Raw genomic sequence first — 23,040 nt, 5'->3', positions numbered from 1 at the left:
GACAGTATCTGTTTAGTTATACTGTAAAGCCATATTATAGGAGACGGGATTAATCCAGATGAAAGTGCATGGCAAAAAGTTAATAATCCAATCCAATTTTCAGTAGCTCTGGAGCCTCCCAGATTGGGGCCCACTATAAACGTTTTTAGTTGCAGAGATACAGGTGATGCCCCCTTTTCCCCCGACGGCACGGGGACTGAATGCAAGAGGGCAATCGCTATACAGTTCAGGCACTTTGTGCCTCTTACCGGCTACAGTGTGCTCGGTCAGATGTGTGCGCCTGTGCTTGCGATCCCTTTGCACGTTCCTCTGTCCCGGTGGCACGGGAGAAATGTAGGAGGGGTGATAGGATCCGGTGCTGGGGGTCGGTGATGATGGCTGGGAAGCAGCGTGTGGCAGCGCTGTGAAGCCTAGCGATCGTAGCAGCGTATGGCAGCGCTGGAGGTATCCTCTCTACCCCGATGGGAGCAGGTGGGAGGGTAGGTGAGGACTGGCAATGCAGTAACGATTGTCTCAGATAATGTGCAGGGTTGTCTTAACACCAGACGCGTTTCGGGGAGCTGCGTCCCCTTTTTCAATGGTGGAGGTTCAGGAAGACTGAGTATCTGAAGTATTTGACCATATATCTTTTACTCTTACCTAGCCTTGCAGGACTGCCTCCCTTTTTATACTATTAGTACAAAATAACACAACCTTTTAGTTTTTAAAGTGATGCTGAGAAGCAAATAGATCATTGTATAAGTTGCGGATGTGTGGCCATGTTTCTGTTTTTCTATTTGTGAGTTACATACCAGGGATTAGTTTACATTCCATATGTGCAATTATGACTTAATAAGATTATTGCTTGTTATTCCCCCTTATCATGATTGTTTTTAAAGGGAAGATGTCTGACCACGGGGGGTGCCACCGCTGGGGACCCCCGCAATCTTGCTTTCGGCACCGACCTCTTTGAGCTGCACGCCGCGCTGCCAGCTCACAAACTGCCAGGTGCCGACCACGGGGCCGGAGTATCGTGACATCACGACTCCGCACCGTGTGACGTCACCCCCCGACCCCGCTATGCAAGTCTATGTGTACTCTCTTTTTTGTAATATTTTTGCATTAATAAAAATTTATATTTTAATCTTACAACATATTTGTTTTTTCTTTGGTTCCTAGATATATGTAGGTTGATTACGTAACATCTTTACTGGAAACCACTCAGGATTGAGGTTTATTTTCTCCATCTTATATGTCTATTGAATTAATAGCAAAAATTTAGGTAAATGGGAGATGAGCTGCAGTTACAGGTGTCATCACTATAAAATGAACGGCACAGGGCGTCTGGTCTCATTCACTGTGTAATGTGGAGCGCCAAACAGCCGCAGCTCAGCTCCCATTTACCTACATTTTTGTTAATTATTCAATAGACATGTACAAGATGAAAAGTCAACTAGTTGCCCGTGGCAACCAATCAGATCGCTTCTTTCATTTTTTAAAAGGCCTATGAAAAATCTGGTTGCTATGGGCAACTGGTAAACTTTTCCTCTACACAAGTCTTGATAAATCTCCCCCAAATGGCCCAGATTTATCAGATTGTGTGAGAGTAAAAAAAAGTGTCATTTTCCCACAACAACCAATCACAGCTCAGCTTTCACTTTACCAGAGCTTGTTAGCTGAGCTGTGATTGGTTGCTGTGGGAAAATCACTCTATTTTTTCTCTCACACATTTTGATAGATCTGGGCCAATGTACCTCAATCCTAGGTAAGGATTAGGTGTCAGTTCCCATTATGTGTCATCAAAATTAGAAGGGATAACTATCAGAACATGCCGGGCATTATGTGGTGTGGCAGTGTGGCAAGGAAAGGGTGTATTTCCCTTGCTATCTCTGCTGAATGCTCCACCTGTGGCCTGATTAATGAGGTATCAGGAAGGGAAAGTGTGTTTAAAAGGAAAAGAAACAGAATAGTTGGGGCTCTCCCTGGGTAACAGCACATCGCTGTAGGGGGAGACACACGGACCCTGTTATGTCGCTGTAGGGGGAGACACACGGACCCTGTTATGTCGCTGTAGGGGGAGACACACGGACCCTGTTGAGGAAACACACAGCGAACTGTGAGCGGTCCAAGAAGTGGTGTGAACTGTGAGTAACAGGTTGCAGGGGCACATGTTTTATGCTGGCTGAGGGTAGCTCACCAGATAGTAGTCAGGGCATGCTGGTATGTGTAGTCAGTGACCAGACGGTCTAGGACTTTGGTTTGTTCCTGAGTTATGTTTTGTTTTACCTGCAACCTGTCTAAATAAAGCTGGCAAGGTGCCAAGCTTGCATGAATAACCGTTGTCTGCGGGTTTATTGAGTGGAAACGTGTCCCGTGTCCAGGACGATCCCGGAGCTAATCCCCAAGGAGGAATCCTTACAATTGGTGTCGGATGCGAGCAAACACGTTGCTATGAGCAACCAGTGGTCGAGTTGCAGTGAAGTTGTTGCCAAGAGAAAATAATCGTGCATGTTGCAAGTGGGAACTCTTTTTATCAGAGAGGAGACAGTGGGACGAGCCCAGCTGTGGTGTACGAGAGCAGGACTGAGCCTGTGGTGAAGTTGTTGCTAAGGGCAACAGATCGCATCAAGCGAGTGGGCGCTCTTTCTCAAGTAAGGAGACAGGTGGACGGGTCACCTGCAGAGTGCAGATTACGTTTTGAGACTGTGTATAAAGGCGTTGCTAGGGGCAACGGAAAATTTTGTTGGCAAGCGGCTGACATTTCGGCAGAGGACTGTGCTGTGTTTGCAAGGTTTGAAGTGTTGCAAGATGGATGTCCTGATAAGTGCTTTGTTGCAGACGGCTGCAGCGCAAGAGGAAGCAAGCTTTGCAGAGTTTGAAAAGATTGCTATGCATGAGGCATGGCCCAAGACACACTGGGGAAACTTGGTGTATGGATTCATTGGTGAACTGGATCCAAAGATCTTACGGGACTATGAGAAAGTCAAGACAGAGATCCTGACTAAAGTGGGAGTAAGCCAAGCTGCAAGACTACAGTGTGCACTGCAGCCTAACAGGTAGGCTGGGTTTAAAGTTGCAGAGCTACTTAAAGAGCAAGTGGAGCGATGTTCTACAGCAGAGATGCTGGTGAGAGGTGTCCAGCACCAGCCCTTAACCGATTGGACGGCAAGAGATTCTGGTAAGACTGTTCCAGGGGTTATGGGAGCCATGTTTAGAGACTGAGACTGTACATAAGAATGATGGGACTGTGCATAAAAATGCTGAGGCGGAGGGTGGTGTTTCCCTAGTTGACTGTGTCAAGAGTGTTCAAGGTGGTACCAACGTATGTCCAGTTGCAAAATCATGTGAGGATGGGGAACCCCTCATGAAGACTGATGGGACTGTTCACACTGTGCAGATCGGATTGAAAAAATCTGGTGAACAGAAAATGTTAAATGCAGGACTGGGAGAAAATGTAACAAAAAACACTTTGCCTGAGTTAGGTCCTAGTGCTATGAACTGTCCTGTAAATTTTGAACATGTGCAATCTGATAATGTTTTTGTTGAAAAACTTATGTTGATGTGTTCAGATGTAAAGAGAACTGCTGCCACCTCTGACAGGACAAAAGAAAACCTGTGTGAGCTGGAAATAGAAGGTAAAAAGATGATGGGTTTTGTTAGAGCCTAGATGTGTAATCAGTCTGGTAAAGTCCAGCAGGAGAAGGCCAGACCCCACTATAGTGTCTATGCAGGCTAGTATTTGGGGTTAAAAAACGGTTAATGTCTGTATTTCTACTCCCTATGGTACTATAGGTCACAAGGTTGCAATAGAGCCCTCCTTGGAGTATGATGTAGTACTGGGGACGGATTTTCAATTTTTTCAGCAATTATGGGAAGACTGTCGGGTAACTAGAGCAGGTCACTGTGATAGAAGACTGGGTCGTGGTAGAATCCCTGAGAGGCACTGGATTAGTTCCAGAAAACATCGGAAGAAAGTCCGCAGAAGTAGAATTTGGAAAAGAGTCTGTCTCAAGGAGAAGATGGACAGGTGCATTAAAGGGAAGCCTCCTGAAATTGTGGAGGATGACTTAGAAGACCTGCAAATGGGTGATACAGGCTCGGTTGGCCACCAGCAAAGTTCATGCAATGGTCATACCAGTGACAGAAGAAGACAATGGCCTAGAGCATCTGCCTTGTCCGCACCTAGAGTCCAGAGCACTGCACATACCAAGATGAAGAACCTGGTGTTGGAAAGGTGTGACATGAATGGAGCTTTTTACAAGGAATTTGTCAAAGGTGACCAAAAGTCTTGTGCTCGGTGGCTGATGAAAGTGCGAATGAAAGAAGGGTGCACCATTGAAGTGGTGCAGATAAAATCTACTGATGAAGGAAGCCAAGTGCCTCAAAACCTGTTGGACATAGTTGTTCAAGGAAAAGGAAAGGCAGTTGGACTCTGCCTTTTGAATACAAGTGCTCCTTCCCGGTGGTCTAAGCAGAGGGGGGGGGGGGATATGTGGCAGTGTGGCAAGGAAAGGGTGTATTTCCCTTGCTATCTCTGCAGAATGCTCCACCTGTGGCCTGATTAATGAGGTATCAGGAAGGGAAAGTGTGTTTAAAAGGAAAAGAAACAGAATAGTTGGGGCTCTCCCTGGGTAACAGCACATCGCTGTAGGGGGAGACACACGGACCCTGTTGAGGAAACACACAGTGAACTGTGAGCGGTCCAAGAAGTGAAGAAGTGGTGTGTGTTACGCCGAGCGCTCCGGGTCCCCGCTCCTCCCCGGAGCGCTCGCTTCTCTCTCGCTACCGCAGCGCTCCGGGCAGCTCCACTGACCCGGTGCGCTGCGATACCGTCTCCAGCCGGGATGCGATTCGCGATGCGGGTAGCGCCCGCTCGCGATGCGCATCCCGGCTCCCGTACCTGACTCGCTCTCCGTCTGTCCTGTCCCGGCGCGCGCGGCCCCGCTCCCTAGGGCGCGCGCGCGCCGGGTCTCTGCGATTTAAAGGGCCACTGCGCCGCTGATTGGCGCAGTGGTTCCAATTAGTGTGTTCACCTGTGCACTCCCTATTTATACCTCCCTTCCCCTTCACTCCCTCGCCGGATCTTGTTGCCATTGTGCCAGTGAAAGCGTTTCCTTGTGTGTTCCTAGCCTGTGTTCCAGACCTCCTGCCGTTGCCCCCGACTACGATCCTTGCTGCCTGCCCCGACCTTCTGCTACGTCCGACCTTGCTTCTGTCTACTCCCTTGTACCGCGCCTATCTTCAGCAGTCAGAGAGGTTGAGCCGTTGCTAGTGGATACGACCTGGTCACTACCGCCGCAGCAAGACCATCCCGCTTTGCGGCGGGCTCTGGTGAAAACCAGTAGTGACTTAGAACCGATCCACTAGCACGGTCCACGCCAATCCCTCTCTGGCACAGAGGATCCACTACCTGCCAGCCGGCATCGTGACAGTAGATCCGGCCATGGATCCCGCTGAAGTTCCTCTGCCAGTTGTCGCCGACCTCACCACGGTGGTCGCCCAGCAGTCACAACAGATAGCGCAACAAGGCCAACAGCTGTCTCAACTGACCGTGATGCTACAGCAGCTACTACCACAGCTTCAGCAATCATCTCCTCCGCCAGCTCCTGCACCTCCTCCGCAGCGAGTGGCCGCTTCTGGTCTACGACTATCCTTGCCGGATAAATTTGATGGGGACTCTAAATTCTGCCGTGGCTTTCTTTCCCAATGTTCCCTGCACTTGGAGATGATGTCGGACCAGTTTCCTACTGAAAGGTCTAAGGTGGCTTTCGTAGTCAGCCTTTTGTCTGGAAAAGCTCTGTCATGGGCCACACCGCTCTGGGACCGCAATTACCCCGTCACTGCCTCTATACACTCCTTCTTCTCGGAAATTCGAAGTGTCTTTGAGGAACCTGCCCGAGCCTCTTCTGCTGAGACTGCCCTGTTGAACCTGGTCCAGGGTAATTCTTCCGTTGGCGAGTACGCCGTACAATTCCGTACTCTTGCTTCAGAATTATCCTGGAATAATGAGGCCCTCTGCGCGACCTTTAAAAAAGGCCTATCCAGCAACATTAAAGATGTTCTGGCCGCACGAGAAATCCCTGCTAAGCTACATGAACTCATCCATCTTGCCACTCGCATTGACATGCGTTTTTCCGAAAGGCGTCAGGAGCTCTGCCAGGATATGGACTTTGTTCGCACAAGGCGTTTTTTCTCCCCGGCTCCTCTCTCCTCTGGTCCCCTGCAATCCGTTCCTGTGCCTCCCGCCGTGGAGGCTATGCAGGTCGACCGGTCTCGCCTGACACCTCAAGAGAGGACACGACGCCGCATGGAGAATCTCTGCCTGTACTGTGCCAGTACCGAACACTTCCTGAAGGATTGTCCTATCCGTCCTCCCCGCCTGGAAAGACGTACGCTGACTCCGCACAAAGGTGAGACAGTCCTTGATGTCTACTCTGCTTCTCCACGTCTTACTGTGCCTGTGCGGATATCTGCCTCTGCCTTCTCCTTCTCTACTATGGCCTTCTTGGATTCCGGATCTGCAGGAAATTTTATTTTGGCCTCTCTCGTCAACAGGTTCAACATCCCAGTGACCAGTCTCGCCAGACCCCTCTACATCAATTGTGTAAACAATGAAAGATTGGACTGTACCATACGTCTCCGCACGGAGTCCCTTTTAATGTGCATCGGACCTCATCACGAGAAGATTGAATTTTTGGTCCTCCCCAATTGCACTTCCGAAATCCTCCTTGGACTACCCTGGCTTCAACTCCATTCCCCAACCCTGGATTGGTCCACTGGGGAGATCAAGAGTTGGGGGCCCTCTTGTTTCAAGGACTGCCTAAAACCGGTTCCCAGTACCCCTTGCCGTGACTCTGTGGTTCCCCCTGTAACCGGTCTCCCTAAGGCCTATATGGACTTTGCGGATGTTTTTTGCAAAAAACAAGCTGAGACTCTACCTCCTCACAGGCCTTATGATTGTCCTATTGACCTCCTCCCGGGCACTACTCCACCCCGGGGCAGAATCTATCCTCTGTCCGCCCCAGAGACTCTTGCTATGTCGGAGTACATCCAGGAAAATTTTAAAAAAGGCTTTATCCGTAAATCCTCCTCTCCTGCCGGAGCCGGATTTTTCTTTGTGTCCAAAAAAGATGGCTCTCTACGTCCTTGCATTGACTACCGCGGTCTTAATAAAATCACGGTAAAGAACCGCTACCCCCTACCCCTCATCTCTGAACTCTTTGATCGCCTCCAAGGTGCCCACATCTTTACCAAACTGGACTTAAGAGGTGCTTATAATCTCATCCGCATCAGAGAGGGGGATGAATGGAAAACGGCATTTAACACTAGAGATGGACACTTTGAGTATCTGGTCATGCCCTTTGGCCTGTGCAACGCCCCTGCCGTCTTCCAAGACTTTGTTAATGAAATTTTTCGTGATCTCTTATACTCCTGTGTTGTTGTATATCTGGACGATATCCTGATTTTTTCTGCCAATCTAGAAGAACACCGCCAGCATGTCTGTATGGTTCTTCAGAGACTTCGTGACAATCAACTTTATGCCAAGATAGAGAAATGTCTGTTTGAATGCCAATCTCTTCCTTTCCTAGGATACTTGGTCTCTGGCCAAGGACTACAAATGGATCCAGACAAACTCTCTGCCGTCTTAGATTGGCCACGCCCCTCCGGACTCCGTGCTATCCAACGTTTTTTGGGGTTCGCCAATTATTACAGGCAATTTATTCCACATTTTTCTACCGTTGTGGCCCCTATCGTGGCTTTAACCAAAAAAAATGCCAATCCCAAGTCTTGGCCTCCTCAAGCGGAAGACGCCTTTAAACGGCTCAATTCTGCCTTTTCTTCGGCTCCCGTGCTCTCCAGACCTGACCCATCTAAACCCTTCCTATTGGAGGTTGATGCCTCCTCTGTAGGAGCTGGAGCGGTCCTTCTACAAAAAAATTCTTCCGGGCATGCTGTTACTTGTGGTTTTTTTTCTAGGACCTTCTCTCCGGCGGAGAGGAACTACTCCATCGGGGATCGAGAGCTTCTAGCCATTAAATTAGCACTTGAGGAATGGAGGCATCTGCTGGAGGGATCAAGATTTCCAGTTATTATTTACACCGATCACAAGAACCTCTCCTATCTCCAGTCTGCCCAACGGCTGAATCCTCGCCAGGCCAGGTGGTCTCTGTTCTTTGCCCGATTTAATTTTTGAAATTCACTTTCGGCCTGCCGATAAGAACATTAGGGCCGATGCTCTCTCTCGTTCCTCGGAAGTTGAACTCTCTCCGCAACACATCATTCCTCCTGACTGCCTGATTTCCACTTCTCCAGCCTCCATCAGGCAAACTCCTCCAGGGAAGACCTTCGTCACTCCACGCCAACGCCTCGGAATCCTCAAATGGGGTCACTCCTCCCATCTCGCAGGCCATGCGGGCATCAAGAAATCTGTGCAACTCATCTCTCGCTTCTATTGGTGGCCGACTCTGGAGACGGATGTCGTGGACTTTGTGCGAGCCTGCACTGTCTGTGCCCGGGATAAGACTCCTCGCCAGAAGCCCGCTGGTTTTCTTCATCCTCTGCCTGTCCCCGAACAGCCTTGGTCTCTGATTGGTATGGATTTTATTACAGACCTACCCCCATCCCGTGGCAACACTGTTGTTTGGGTGGTCGCTGATCGATTCTCCAAGATGGCACATTTCATCCCTCTTCCTGGTCTTCCTTCAGCGCCTCAGTTGGCTAAACAATTTTTTGTACACATTTTTCGTCTTCACGGGTTGCCCACACAGATCGTCTCGGATAGAGGCGTCCAATTCGTGTCAAAATTCTGGAGGGCTCTCTGTAAACAACTCAAGATTAAATTAAACTTTTCTTCTGCATATCATCCTCAATCCAATGGACAAGTAGAAAGAATTAACCAGGTCTTGGGTGATTTATTTACGACATTTTGTTTCCTCCCGCCAGGATGATTGGGCAGATCTTCTACCATGGGCCGAATTCTCGTATAACTTTAGAGTCTCTGAATCTTCCTCCAAATCCCCATTTTTCGTGGTGTACGGCCGTCACCCTCTTCCCCCCCTCCCTACTCCCTTGCCCTCTGGTTTGCCCGCTGTAGATGAAGTGACTCGTGATCTTTCCACCATATGGAAAGAGACCCAAGATTCTCTTTTACAGGCTTCATCTCGCATGAAAAAGTTTGCCGATAAGAAAAGAAGAGCTCCCCCCATTTTTGCTCCCGGAGACAAGGTATGGCTCTCCGCTAAATATGTCCGCTTTCGTGTCCCCAGTTACAAACTGGGTCCACGCTATCTTGGTCCTTTCAAAGTCTTGTGCCAAATTAATCCTGTCTCTTATAAACTTCTTCTTCCTCCTTCTCTCCGTATTCCTAATGCCTTTCATGTCTCTCTTCTTAAACCACTCATCATCAACCGTTTCTCTCCCAAATTAGTTTCTCCCACTCCTGTCTCCGGTTCTTCTGACGTCTTCTCAGTGAAAGAGATACTGGCCTCCAAGACGGTCAGAGGAAAAAGGTTCTTTTTGGTGGATTGGGAGGGCTGTGGACCTGAAGAGAGATCCTGGGAACCTGAGGACAGCATCCTAGACAAAAGTCTGCTCCTCAGGTTCTCAGGCTCTAAGAAGAGGGGGAGACCCAAGGGGGGGGGGGTACTGTTACGCCGAGCGCTCCGGGTCCCCGCTCCTCCCCGGAGCGCTCGCTTCTCTCTCGCTACCGCAGCGCTCCGGGCAGCTCCACTGACCCGGTGCGCTGCGATACCGTCTCCAGCCGGGATGCGATTCGCGATGCGGGTAGCGCCCGCTCGCGATGCGCATCCCGGCTCCCGTACCTGACTCGCTCTCCGTCTTTCCTGTCTCGGCGCGCGCGGCCCCGCTCCCTAGGGCGCGCGCGCGCCGGGTCTCTGCGATTTAAAGGGCCACTGCGCCGCTGATTGGCGCAGTGGTTCCAATTAGTGTGTTCACCTGTGCACTCCCTATTTATACCTCACTTCCCCTTCACTCCCTCGCCGGATCTTGTTGCCATTGTGCCAGTGAAAGCGTTTCCTTGTGTGTTCCTAGCCTGTGTTCCAGACCTCCTGCCGTTGCCCCCGACTACGATCCTTGCTGCCTGCCCCGACCTTCTGCTACGTCCGACCTTGCTTCTGTCTACTCCCTTGTACCGCGCCTATCTTCAGCAGTCAGAGAGGTTGAGCCGTTGCTAGTGGATACGACCTGGTCACTACCGCCGCAGCAAGACCATCCCGCTTTGCGGCGGGCTCTGGTGAAAACCAGTAGTGACTTAGAACCGATCCACTAGCACGGTCCACGCCAATCCCTCTCTGGCACAGAGGATCCACTACCTGCCAGCCGGCATCGTGACAGTGTGAACTGTGAGTAACAGGTTGCAGGGGCACATGTTTTAAGCTGGCTGAGGGTAGCTCACCAGATAGTAGTCAGGGCATGCTGGTATGTGTAGTCAGTGACCAGACGGTCTAGGACTTAGGTTTGTTCCTGAGTTATGTTTTGTTTTACCTGCAACCTGTCTAAATAAAGCTGGCAAGGTGCCAGGCTTGCATGAATAACCGTTGTCTGCGGGTTTATTGAGTGGAAACGTGTCCCGTGGCAGTGTCCAGGACGATCCCGGAGCTAATCCCCAAGGAGGAATCCTTACAGTGGACACTGATACTTATTTAGGCCAACAGAGACAAGAGGTCGGGGACTATACTGATTGCCATGTATATTGTATTCCAAGGCAACAAATCATTTTTTTTAAAGGGGTACTCCAGCCCCAAGACATATTATCCCCTATCCAAAGGATAGGGGATATGATGTCTGATCAATGGGGTCCCGCTGCTGGGGACCCCCGCAATCTAGCATGCAGCACCCACCTGTAATCACTGCAGGAAGCACTGGAGGATCTCAGTCTTATGGCAGGACTACGGGGACAGAGTATCGTGGCATCACGACTCCGCCCCTCGTGACGTCACACCCGCCCCCTCTATGCCGTCACGCCCCCTCCCATAGACTTGCATTGAGGGGCATGACGTCACACGGGGGCGGAGTCGTGACGTCATAGTAGTCCGTCCCTGTGGTCGGGAGGCATAAGACTGAGATCCTCCAGCGCTTTCTACAGTGCTTACAGGTGGGTGCTGCATGCCAGATTGTGGGGGTCCCCAGCGGCGAAACGCCTGCGATCAGACATCTTATCTCCTATCATTTGGATAGGGGATAAGATGTCTTGGGGCTGGAGTACCCCTTTAACCAGTTCTCCTACCTTTATATGAAAGTACATCAAGGGCCTCAGATAATAGACATAATGGGGGAGATTTATGAAAACCTGTGCAAAGGAAAAGCTGCCCAGTTGCCCATAGCGACCAATCCAATTGCTTTCATTTATGGCACAGTCCCTGTATTTTAAATTTGTTTTTTTCTTTCGTCGTTATATTGACGACCTCTTTTTGATCTGGGTAGGTACCAAACATGAAGCTGACCTCTTTGTACATGAGCTGAATACTAATACATGGGGCATAAAATTTACTATGCATTATGCAGAAAACTCCATTCAATTTTTAGACCTTGATATCCATAAAACAGTCGATGGCACTATTTCCACAAAGACTTTTTTCAAATCTGTTGATATTAACAGTTTTTTACAGTTCGACAGTGCACATTATCCAAGCTGGCTAAGAGGGGTGCCATTCGGCCAGTATTTACGAATTCGCAGAAACTGTACTTCTGATTCAGATTTTATTTCTCAAGCTGAGGTTTTAAAACAACGCTTCATACAGAAGGGCTATCCTAAATCGCTCCTAACTAAGGCATACATGAAGGTGAAGGATAAAAAACAATCTGATCTAGTTACATCTATTTCCAAAAAATCTAGTTCCAATCAGCCTCACAACCCCTTTAGATATAACTTTGTTACGAATTTCAATATTGAGGCATCTAATATCAGAAAAATACTAACTAAAAACTGGCCCATCATTCAAAATGATAAAATTCTAAACCAAATAATTCCCCCAGTTCCTAATGTCACCTACAGACGTTCCAAGAATCTTAGCAATTTATTAGCCCCCAGTAGATTTTCTGAACATCGTACACCACAGAACACCTGTTCCATTAAACCGTATTGTTTCCATTGTAAAAAAAGTTGCTGCCTTTGTTGTGAATGGATCATCCAAACTGATACTTTTTCTTCTTTTTCCACACAACAAACATTTAAAATAAAAGATTCACTAAATTGCGACACCACTTTTGCTATCTATCTATTAACCTGTGGTTGCGACCGCCAATACGTTGGCCGCACCACACAAACGGTGCGCTCCAGGATGAACAAGCACAGATGGAACATAAAACATGTTTTTTTTGTTGCATAGTTTGTCCCGACATTTCACTCTTCACCATCAAAAAAATACAGAAACTCCTGAAATTAATTATTTTAGAAACTATCCCCATTCATTTACCTAACAGAATACAAAGATTAAATAATCGTGAATCCTTCTGGATCCACAAACTACATACCTTGCACCCTCAAGGTTTTAATGAATGTATCGATACAGTTAAATAATCTGATAATTTAGGTTTTAAAAAACTTTCCATTTCTTTAACCCCTTCCCGCAGAATGTCATATATAAACGCCGGGTTGTGCAGTGCGTTCGCGCATCCCGGCGTTTATAAATGACATTCAGTTAACCCGGCGATGCGCAGCATCGCACGGGTTAACTGGCAGAAGTCCCGCTGTTTCCAGCAGGGGACAACTTCTGCTTCACCCCCCAGGACCATCCATTGATGGTCCTGGTCAGCGATCACTGTGATTGGTCCCTGTGGACCAATCACAGTGATCTGGGGTGAAAGTTCAGATCCCCCGCACTGCCCGCCCTGGAAGTCGGGCAGAACGGGGGACGAAGGCTGCGGGGGCTCGCCGGGACCTGCGGCACACGGGGGGAACACGTGGGGACCGGCGGACTTACCTGGCGGGACCGAGGAGCAGCGGCAGGACCAGCCACGAGGAGGAGCAGCGACGGGACCGACAGGTAAGTATGTAGTCCTCAGAGGCAGCAGTGAAGATCTTCACTGCTGCTTCTAGGAGTCTGAAAACTACAACTCCCAGCATGCCTAGACAGCCTTTGGCTGTCTGGGCATGCTGGGAGTTGTAGTTTTGCAACATCTGGAGGGCCCCAGTTTGGAGACCATTGTATAATGGTCTCCAATCTGTGCTCTTCCAGCTGTTGCAAAACTACAACTCCCAGTATGCACTGACTGTCCAGGCATGCTGGGAGTTTTAGTTCAGCAACATCTGGCCCTTCAGATGTTGCCGAACTACAACTCCCAGCATGCCCTTCAGCTGTCTGGGCATGCTGGGAGTTGTAGTTTTGCAACAACTGGAGACACACTGGTTGGGAAACATTGTCTGTTTCTAACTCAGTGTTTCCTAACCTGTGTGCCTCCAGCTGTTGCAAAACTATGACTCCCAGCATGCACTAACAGACCATGCATGCTGGGAGTTGTGGTTTTGCAACAGCTGGTGCAACCCCCCCCCCCCCCCCCCCGCCACCCCCGTGAATGTACAGGGTACATTCACATGGGCGAGGCTTTTACAGTGGGTTTCTCGCATCTTGAGATGCAGCAAATTTTGCGCTGGGAAACTCGCTGTAATCCCCCGCCCATGTGACTGTACCCTAAAAACACTACACTACACTAACACAAAATAAAATAAAAAGTTAAAAACACTACATATACACATACCCCTACACAGCCCCCCTCCCCCAATAAGAACGTCTGGTACGCCACTGTTTCCAAAGCAGAGCCTCCAGCTGTTGAAAAACAACAACTCCCAGTATTGCCGGACAGCCGTTGACTGTCCACGCATGCTGGGAGTTTTGCAACAGCTGGAGGCACCCTGTTTGGGAATCACTGGCGTAGAATACCCCTATGTCCACCCCTATGCAAATCCCTAATTTAGGCCTCAAATGCACATGGCGCTCTCACTTTGGAGCCCTGTCGTATTTCAGGGCAACAGTTTAGGGCCACATATGGGGTATGGCTGTACTCGGGAGAAATTGTGTTACAAGGTTTGGGGGGCTTTTTTTTCTTTAACCCTTCATGAAAAGGAAATGTTGGGGTCTACACCAGAATGTTAGTGTAAATTTTTTTTATTTTTTACACTAACATGCTGATGTTGCCCTATACTTTACATTTTCACAAGCGGTAAAAGGGAAAAAAGCCCCCCAAAATTTGTAACGCAATTTCTCCCGACTACAGAGATACCCCATATGTGAGCGCAAAGTGCTCTGGGGGCGCACAACAAGGCCCAGAAGGGAGAGTGCACCATGTACATTTGAGGTGATTTGCACAGGGGTGGCTGATTGTTACAGCAGTTTTGACAAACGCAAAAAAAACAAAACCCCACATGTGACCCCATTTCGGAAACGACACCCCTCACGGAATGTAATGAGGGGTGCAGTGAGAATTTACACCCCACAGGTGTCTGACGGATCTTTGGAACAGTGGTCCGTGAAAATGAAAACTTGTACAGCCCACTGTTCCAAAGATCTGTCAGACACCAGTGGGGGGCAAATGCTCACTGTACCCCTTGTTACGTTCCTCAAGGGGTCTAGTTTCCAAAATGGTATGCCATGTGGGTATTTTTTGCTGTCCTGGCACCATAGGGGCTTCCTAAATGCGACATGCTCCCCGAGCAAAATTTGCTCTCAAAAAGCCAAATATGACTCCTTCTCTTCTGAGCATTGTAGTTCGCCCATAGTGCACTTCAGGTCAACTTATGGGGTACCTCCATACTCAGAAGAGAAGGGGTTACAAATATTGGGGGGTATTTCCTGCTATTAACCCTTGGAAAAATGTGAAATTTGGGGGGAAAAATTTTTTTTTTTTACATATGCAAAAGTCGTGAAACACCTGTGGGGTATTAAGGCTCACTTTATTCCTTGTTATGTTCCTCAAGGGGTCTAGTTTCCAAAATGGTATGCCATGTGAGGGTTTTTTGCTGTTCTGGCACCATAGGGGCTTCCTAAATGCAACATGCCCCCCAAAAACCATTTCAGAAAAACGTACTCTCCAAAATTCCCTTATCGCTCTTTCCCTTCTGAGCCCTCTACTGCGCCCGCCGAACACTTTACATAGACATATGAGGTATGTGCTTACTTGAGAGAAATCAGGCTACAAATATAAGTATACATTTTCTCCTTTTACCCCTTGTAAAAATTCAAAAATTGGGTCTACAAGAACATGCGAGTGTAAAAAATGAAGATTGTGAATTTTCTCCTTCACTTTGCTTCTATTCCTGTGAAACACCTAAAGGGTTAAAATGATGACTGAATGTCATTTTGAATACTTTGGGGGGTGCAGTTTTTATAATGGGGTCTTTTGTGGGGTATTTCTAATAAGAAGACCCTTCAAATCCACTTCAAACCTGAACTGGTCCCTGAAAAATAGTGAGTTTGAAAATTTTGTGAAAAATTGGAAAATTGCTGCTGAACTTTGAAGCCCTCTGGTGTCTTCCAAAAGTAAAAACTCATCACTTTTATGATGCAGACATAAAGTAGACATATTGTATATGTGAATAAAAAATTTTTTTTTTGTAATATCCATTTTCCTTACAAGCAGAGAGCTTCAAAGTTAGAAAAATGCTAAATTTTCAAATTTTTCATCAAATTTTAGGATTTTTCACAAGGAAAGGATGCAAGTTACCACAAAAATTTACCACCATGTTAAAGTAGAATATGTCACGAAAAAACAATCTCGGAATCAGAATGATAACTAAAAGCATTCCAGAGTTATTAATGTTTAAAGTCACAGTGGTCAGATGTGCAAAAAACGCTCTGGTCCTTAAGGCCAAAATGGGCTTGGTCCTGAAGGGGTTAATGGACTAATTACCAAAATATTATATCTTGATATTTTTTCGTTGTTCCTTCTGTGCTGTTCACCCTGAAGCGCCCCACTGTGTATTCATTTTTTATGTTTTATTATTCATGTTCCGCTTTTTGTTTTTCCTTCCTTTCTGCATACAGAAACTTTCGCATCTTTCATTTATATAATGTTTGTATATTTGGATCTTTACAAATATTCACACCCTGCGTTTTCGCCGGGTGCTGTATTCAATACCGCACTAGTTATCCTAGTTCATTTTTTTCACTTTCTCTAAATAGTGTCAATACATCACCTTCTGGTCAGTTGCGATTTGTTTTACCGCACTGTTTATTTTTCATTTAATAATGCATTGATATACAAATCTATTTTTTACTTTTTTGAACCAACATACATAGCACCTTATAGGTCTTTATACTATATATATATTAAAATAATATCCAACTTGCATTGTTGAATGCCGCACCGGAGACTAGGCGGTGTGATTGCTTGAGTCGCTTGTGGTGGTATATTCACACCACAGGCGATAATTATATTTTATATATATATATATATATATTTATATGATTCCATTGTGCTTTTACATTATTGTTTTATTATTGTTGTGATTTTTGTCAGCCTATTTATATTTATTTATATCTATTTATATATTTTTTACACATTGTCACATTCTTATGTGGATTTGTAATTTTATGTAACAACCCTTTCAAAAAGTACTCTAATGGTTAATTCCTGGAGGTATATATACCTGTTACCAGCCTTCTCTTGTCATGCCTGATGAAGCTGCGCATGCGCAGCGAAACGCGTTGCATCTAATAAATCCATTGATTTTACTTGGCTGCCTGATGGTTCCTCTCTGCGCCAGACAAACTCCTGACTCCCTGGTCTTTCGGTTTTGATTTTACTCTTACCCAGGAGGGCTGCAGTGGACGTTCTTCTTTACTTCTTCTGCACTTTACCTTGTTGTGTGTGGGCGCACAACCAACTTTGGTAAGCGGCTTGGGAATTACCGTCCCCTACCCCCACCAACAAGATCTACTGATCCCGCACATGAGGCGCCTTCTTCCCTCTCTCTAGATTTCATTTTGCAGAGGCCTTGTTAGAAATGAAAGAAGTGATCTGATTGGTTGCTATAGGCAACTGGGCAACTTTTCCTCTGCACAGGTTTTCATAAATCTACCCCAACATTACCTCAAGGAGATCACACGAGCACTTCCACTGAGTCCTCTCACTTCCTGACACATCTGCCAGAATTAGAGACAATTTTGTTCCTGCCCGCTTTGTACCTAAACCAAGCCTGGCTGCAGCCCTGCACAGAAAGGAGGAGGGGGGGGGGGGGTTGAGGTTGTACAGTTCTTGGGGGCTTACAGAAGCACTTTGGGTTTTTTACTTTTCTTTTTTCTTTTTGTTTATATAGTGCACAATAGGCTATTATTAGAGAATAATGCAGCAGTCCATGTGAATGCCTTCTGTTTACCTGTTTTACTTGATGGCATGGATGGGTTTTCAGCCATAGTTATTCCAATTTTCTCACTGATATGGATTTCTGGATTCCTAATGTTAACTATTAGAGATGAGTGAACATTTGAAAAATTTGATTCGGCCGATTCGCAGGCCGAATCAAAATTGATTTGATCCGAATATACTTGCGGCAAATCTACATTAAAAAGGCTATTTCTGGCCTACAGAGAGCCTCAATAGGGGTGTAGAACACTTTGCTGTGTTCTAACACGCATATGGAGTGTGCTGGGGTAGTGAAATAATACTTTTATTCAGAATAACATGCAGATTACCGACATTGGTTTTAGAATCGCTGCCGCAGAGCGGCCCAATGACAGAGCCTGGAGGTGGCATCAGCATGAGGAGACCATATAGTGGCTGAATGAGGCAGCATGGAGGTGTTGGCAGCATGAGGAGACCATATAGTGGCTGAATGACACAGCGTGAATGTGTTGGCAGCATGAGGAGACAAAATAGTGGGTGGATGACACAGCTTGGATGAGGCTGAAGCATGAGGAGACCATCTAGTGGCTGAATGACACAGCGTGGAGGTGTTGGCAGCATAAGGAGACCATATAGTGGCTGAATGACACAGCGTCGAGGTGTTGGCAGCATGAGGAGACCATATAGTGTCTGAATGGCACATCCAGTAGTTGACAGCAGCATGAGTAGACACTAGGCCTTCACAATCCCTAAGATTACAAGATGAATTCTGAAATATAAACTGAAGATTTGGGGTAGCTAGTGCTACCATAACAACATTTTAATTCCCAGACCCAGTGCCAGCAGCATCAGTAAACCATATATTTCCTGAATTGCACAGCCTGGAGTTGGCTGAAGCATGAGGACACCATTGAAATATAAGAATTTTAAATAGAAATATAAGATTTTTAAATGGAACTCTTAACTCCCAAGGTTTAGTGTCCCTGGCCCCAGCGTGTGGGTACAAAGGACCTAATCTTACAAGGAGTCACATGGCAGCACAATGACAGAGCCTGGAGGTGGCATCAGTAGGAGGAGACCATATAGTGGCTGAAGCATGAGGAGTTGGCTGAAGCATGAGGAGACCCCAGGCCTTCACAATGCCCAAGAAAAAAAGACAAAGTTTGAAATTTAAAGTGAAGATTTTGGTTAGCTAGTACTACCATAACAAAAGTTTTTTTTTTTTCCCAGGCCCAGTAGCATCAGTAAACCAAATATTGCCTGAATGTCACAGCCTGGAGTTGGCAGCAGCATGAGTAGACACTAGGGATTCACAATCCCTAAGAGAAAAAGACAAAGTTTGAATTTTAAACCGAAGATTTTGGGTAGCTAGCGCTACCATAATAAAAATTATATTCCCAGACCCAGGCCCAGTAGCATCAGTAAACAATATATTGCCTGAATGGCAAAGCCTTGAGTTGGCTGAAGCATGAGGAGACCATATAGTGTCTGAATGGCACATCCAGGAGTTGGCAGCAGCATGAGTATACACTAGGCTTTCACAATCCCCAAGATTACAAGATGAATTCTGAAATTTAAACCGAAGATTTTGGGTAGCTACTGCTACCATAACAACATTTCTATTCCCAGACCCAGCAGCATCAGTAAACCATATATTGCCTGAAAGGCACAGCCTGGAGTTGGCTGAAGCATGAGGAGACAATTGAAATATAAGAATTTTAAATAGAAATCTAAGATTTTGAAATTGAAATTGAGGATTTTGAAATGGAACTTTTAACTCCCAAGTTTTAGTGCCCCGGGCCCCGTCAAAAGGAACTAATCTAACAAGGAGTCACATGTCACATGTCAGCACAATGACAGAGCCTGGAGGTGGCATCAGTAGGAGGAAACCATCTAGTGTCTGAATGGCACAGCCTGGAGGTGGCTGAAGCATGAGGAAACCCCAGCACTTCACAATCCCTAAGAAAAAAAGACGAAGTTTGAAATTTAAAGTGAAGATTTTGGGTAGCTAGTGCTACCATAACAAAAAAAAAAAAAAAAAATCCCAGGCTCAGCAGCATCAGTAAACCATATATTGACTCAATGACACAGCCTGGAGTTGGCTGAAGCATGAGGAGACCCCAGGGCTTCACAATCCCTTAGAAAAAAATGACAAAGTTAGAAATTTAAACTGAAGCTTTTCGGTAGCTAGTGCTAGCATACATTTTTTTTTTTTTTTATTCCCAGGCCCAGGCCCATCAGCATCAGTAAACCATATATTGGCTGAATGACACAGCCTGGAGTTGGCTGAAGCATGAGGAGACCATATAGTGTCTGAATGGCACAGCCTTGAGTTGGCCGCAGCATGATGAGACCATTGAAATCTATGATTTTTTAATTTAAATTTAAGATTTTGAAATTGATATCATGGATTTAGTAACTGAAATTTCACTACTCTGCTTGACATACTTAGTGTGTATATGAGGGGAGTATAATACGCTTCACTTCGCTTAAAACAGTATTTGTTTAAAACAGCAGCAGGTATGTACTATTGGCTGTCCCTTCACAGTATGTAAACCCTTGACAGATTAACAGGTACAAAATAGTACACTACTTAGATGTAGGTATGTGGTATGCACTAATGAGGGCAGAAAAGTGTTCTATAGTACACTTAAAAATACTTATTTTTACATGTGTCCTAGATTCCAAAATTCATTTATAATCAGAAATTGTCAGAATACCAACTGACATTCAAAATAATACAATGATAGATACATTATCTGAAGAAAAGGATCCTTCATTAGATGACATTATGAGTATTGTGTGTTCCAGTGACATTAGCTCATTGGAGGAACAGGAAACCATGATGCAACTTAATTCTGCAACTGAAGAACCACAACAAAAAATGAACAACTTAAAGCCTACTGGAACTGAGGAACTTCAAAATGGAAAATCTACCACCTGGGATAGTCAGTCAATTCCAACAGCCGGTGGTCAGTATCCACAGTTCCCTATTTCTGCTAGTCCTTGCCAATATTCCTTTTTATTACTGGTCTGGTATCAACATGGCAATAAAGCTGGAAGAGTAACTCAAGGATAGCCACATGTTTCCTACAATACACAGTCAATATATGGAGACCATATAGTGGCTGAATGACACACCCTGGAGTTGGCGGAGATGAGGAGACAATAGGGCCTCACAGTCTCTAATAATAAAAGAAGAATTTTGAAATTTCAATTGAATATGTATGGTACCTAGTGCTACCATAAACATATATAGGTAATGTCCTAGGCTCAGCAGCATCACTAAACCATGTAGTTGCTATATGACACATACAGGAGCAGGCAGCAGCATGAGTACACAAAAGGGGTTCACAACCCCTAACATTAAAAGGTGAATGTAGAAATCTTTATTGAAGATGCATGTTAGCTAGTGCTACCATCCAAAAATATAAGGCCCAAGCCCAGCAGCATCACTAAACCATGTAGTTGCTGAATGACACAGACAGGAGCAGTCAGCAGCAGGAGTACACAAGAGGGTTTCAGAACCCCTAAGATTGAAAGATAAACGTTGAAATCTCAATGAAGCATGTATGTAAGCTAGTGCTAACATCCAAAAATGTAAGGCCCAAGCCCAGCAGCATCAGTAAGCCAAGTAGTTCCTGAAACACACAGTCAGGAGCAGGCATCAGCCGTACACAAGAGGGTTTAATAACCCTTTACATTGAAAGAACAATGTTTGAAATCTCAATTAAGCATGTATGTAAGCTAGTGCTAGCATCCAAAACTTTAAGGCCCAAGCCTAGCAGTATCAGTAAGCCAAGTAGTTCCTGAAACATTCTGTCAGGAGCAGGCATCAGCAGTACACAAGAGGGTTTCATAACCCCTAAGATTGAAAGATCAATGTTGAAATCTCTATTGAAGAGGTATGTTACCTCATGGTATCATAAAAGAATTTAAGGCCCAAGCCCAGCAGCATCACTGAGCACAGTAGTTCCTGAAACACACAGCCTGGAGCAGGCATCAGCATGAGTTTACAAGAGGGCTTCACAACCCCTAACATTAAAATGTTAATGTTGAAATCTGTATAGAAGATGTATGTTAGCTAGTGCTAACATCAAAAAAATTTAGGCACAGGCCCATCAGCATCACTAAACCATATAGTTGTGAAACACACAGCCTTGATCAGGCAGCAGCAGAAGTACACAAGGGGCCTAATAACCCCTAACATGAAAAGGTGAATATTGAAATCTGGATAGAAGATGTATGTTAGCTAGTGCTAACATAAAAAAAAAATCAGGCGCAGGCCCACCAGCATCAGTAAGCCAAGTAATTCCTAAAACAAGCAGCCTGGATCAGGCGGCAGGATGCGTACAAAAGAGGGCTTCACAACGCCTTACATTAAAAGATCAATGTTGAAATCTCTCTTGAGCATGTATGTTTTCTAGTGCTAGCATAAAGAAATTGTAGTTAATATCCAAGACAGTCCCAGCAGCATCAGACAACAATATATTGGCTGTATGACACAGCCTGGAGGTGGGGAAAGCATAAGGAGCCCATATAGTGTCTGAATGGTACAGCCTGGAGGTCTCCGAAGCCTGGAGTTGGCAGAAACATAAGGAGACAAAAGAGTGGCTGAATGAAACAGCCTGGAGGTTGCAGCATCAGGAGTCCTATAAGTGACCCGGTGACAGAGTGGTGCGGTGGGTGGGAATACCAGTACCTGGTGATTAAGGTGGCTGGAATGTTTGTAACTGGGGAGCAGTGCCTTAAATCTGTTTGGCACTATCCATATTTGTGAAGTGTTGGTGTAGCACCATGGTCAATCTACTCTGATGCATCTGGCATTGGTGGATGGAAATCCTGGCTGATTCATGCCTAATTCATCTTCACAAAGGTCAGTCTCTCCACGTTTTTTGTGGATAGACAAGTTTTCCTTGGGGTGACTATGGCCCCCGCAGCACTAAACATCTGGTGGCACACTACTGGCCGGGCAGGACAGCTTTTCCAGGGCAAACTCTGCTAGTTGCAGCCATAAATCAAGTTTGGCTGCCCAGAAGTCCAGTGGTTCTTCAAGGTTTGTTGGCATGACCATGTCAAGGTATGCCATTACCTGCTGGTTCAGGTCCTGCTCCATGTCTACCTGCCGCTGATGAGTGGCTTCACTATGCAGGTGAAGAAAGGTACTCATCAGTGACTGTAGACTCAGGCTGCTGCTGATGGAGCTGGTACTGCTCCTGCCACCCCACCCCTCTCCAGCAGCCATGACAGTGAAAGGTGAGCGCAGAGGGCCCCCCGAGTAAGACCTGCTAGTGGATGGACGATGGCGCCGATAGGCATCGGCCAACTGACTACGTAGGATCTCTCTGTTGTAGGTCAGTTTGTCCTCCTTCTCAGTGAGTGTAAAAAGGCCCCCATTTTGTGCCGGTAGGGAGGGACCAATAAGATGGAAACCCAGAAGTCATCCCGCTGCCGAATGTTGACAATTCGGCGGTCACTACGCAAGCATCTGAGCATGCATTGTGCCATTTGTGCAAGTTACTCGGAGGAACTCCGTGCCTCCATCTCCACTGCATACTGCCACGGTGTGTCTGGGTCCTCTGTCTCGCCTTCCTCAATACTCTCTAGCTTCTCTAGTTGATCATGCTGCTCCTCTCCTGTTAGATGACTAGAAACACCAGCCATCTCATTAAATCTCCACTGTGTCCCTCCCCCTCCAGTTCAGCCCAAACAGGGCTCATGTGGCCGTGAGATGTAGGCACAACGTCTCCATTGCCCTGACCA

At 46.4% G+C, this 23,040-nt stretch overlaps 1 protein-coding gene across 1 annotated transcript in view; it reads left to right on the top strand.

The window, feature by feature from the left end:
* The first annotated feature begins 461 nt into the window (after nt 1–461).
* Nucleotides 462–23,040, top strand: part of LOC130293275 (indolethylamine N-methyltransferase-like) — a 61,188-nt gene continuing 38,609 nt past the window's right edge. The window contains exons 1-3 of the mRNA XM_056541779.1: nt 462–471; nt 1,718–1,744; nt 3,549–3,614. Of these exons, the coding sequence (XP_056397754.1) occupies nt 462–471; nt 1,718–1,744; nt 3,549–3,614 (103 nt within the window). The remainder of the gene's footprint in view (nt 472–1,717; nt 1,745–3,548; nt 3,615–23,040) is intronic.

Source organism: Hyla sarda, chromosome 10 (assembly GCF_029499605.1).
Source record: "Hyla sarda isolate aHylSar1 chromosome 10, aHylSar1.hap1, whole genome shotgun sequence".
In the NCBI taxonomy this organism is placed as follows: Eukaryota; Metazoa; Chordata; class Amphibia; order Anura; family Hylidae; genus Hyla; species Hyla sarda.
The sequence above is the reverse complement of the archived record's forward strand: the minus strand, read 5'-3'. Positions and strand labels throughout refer to the sequence as shown.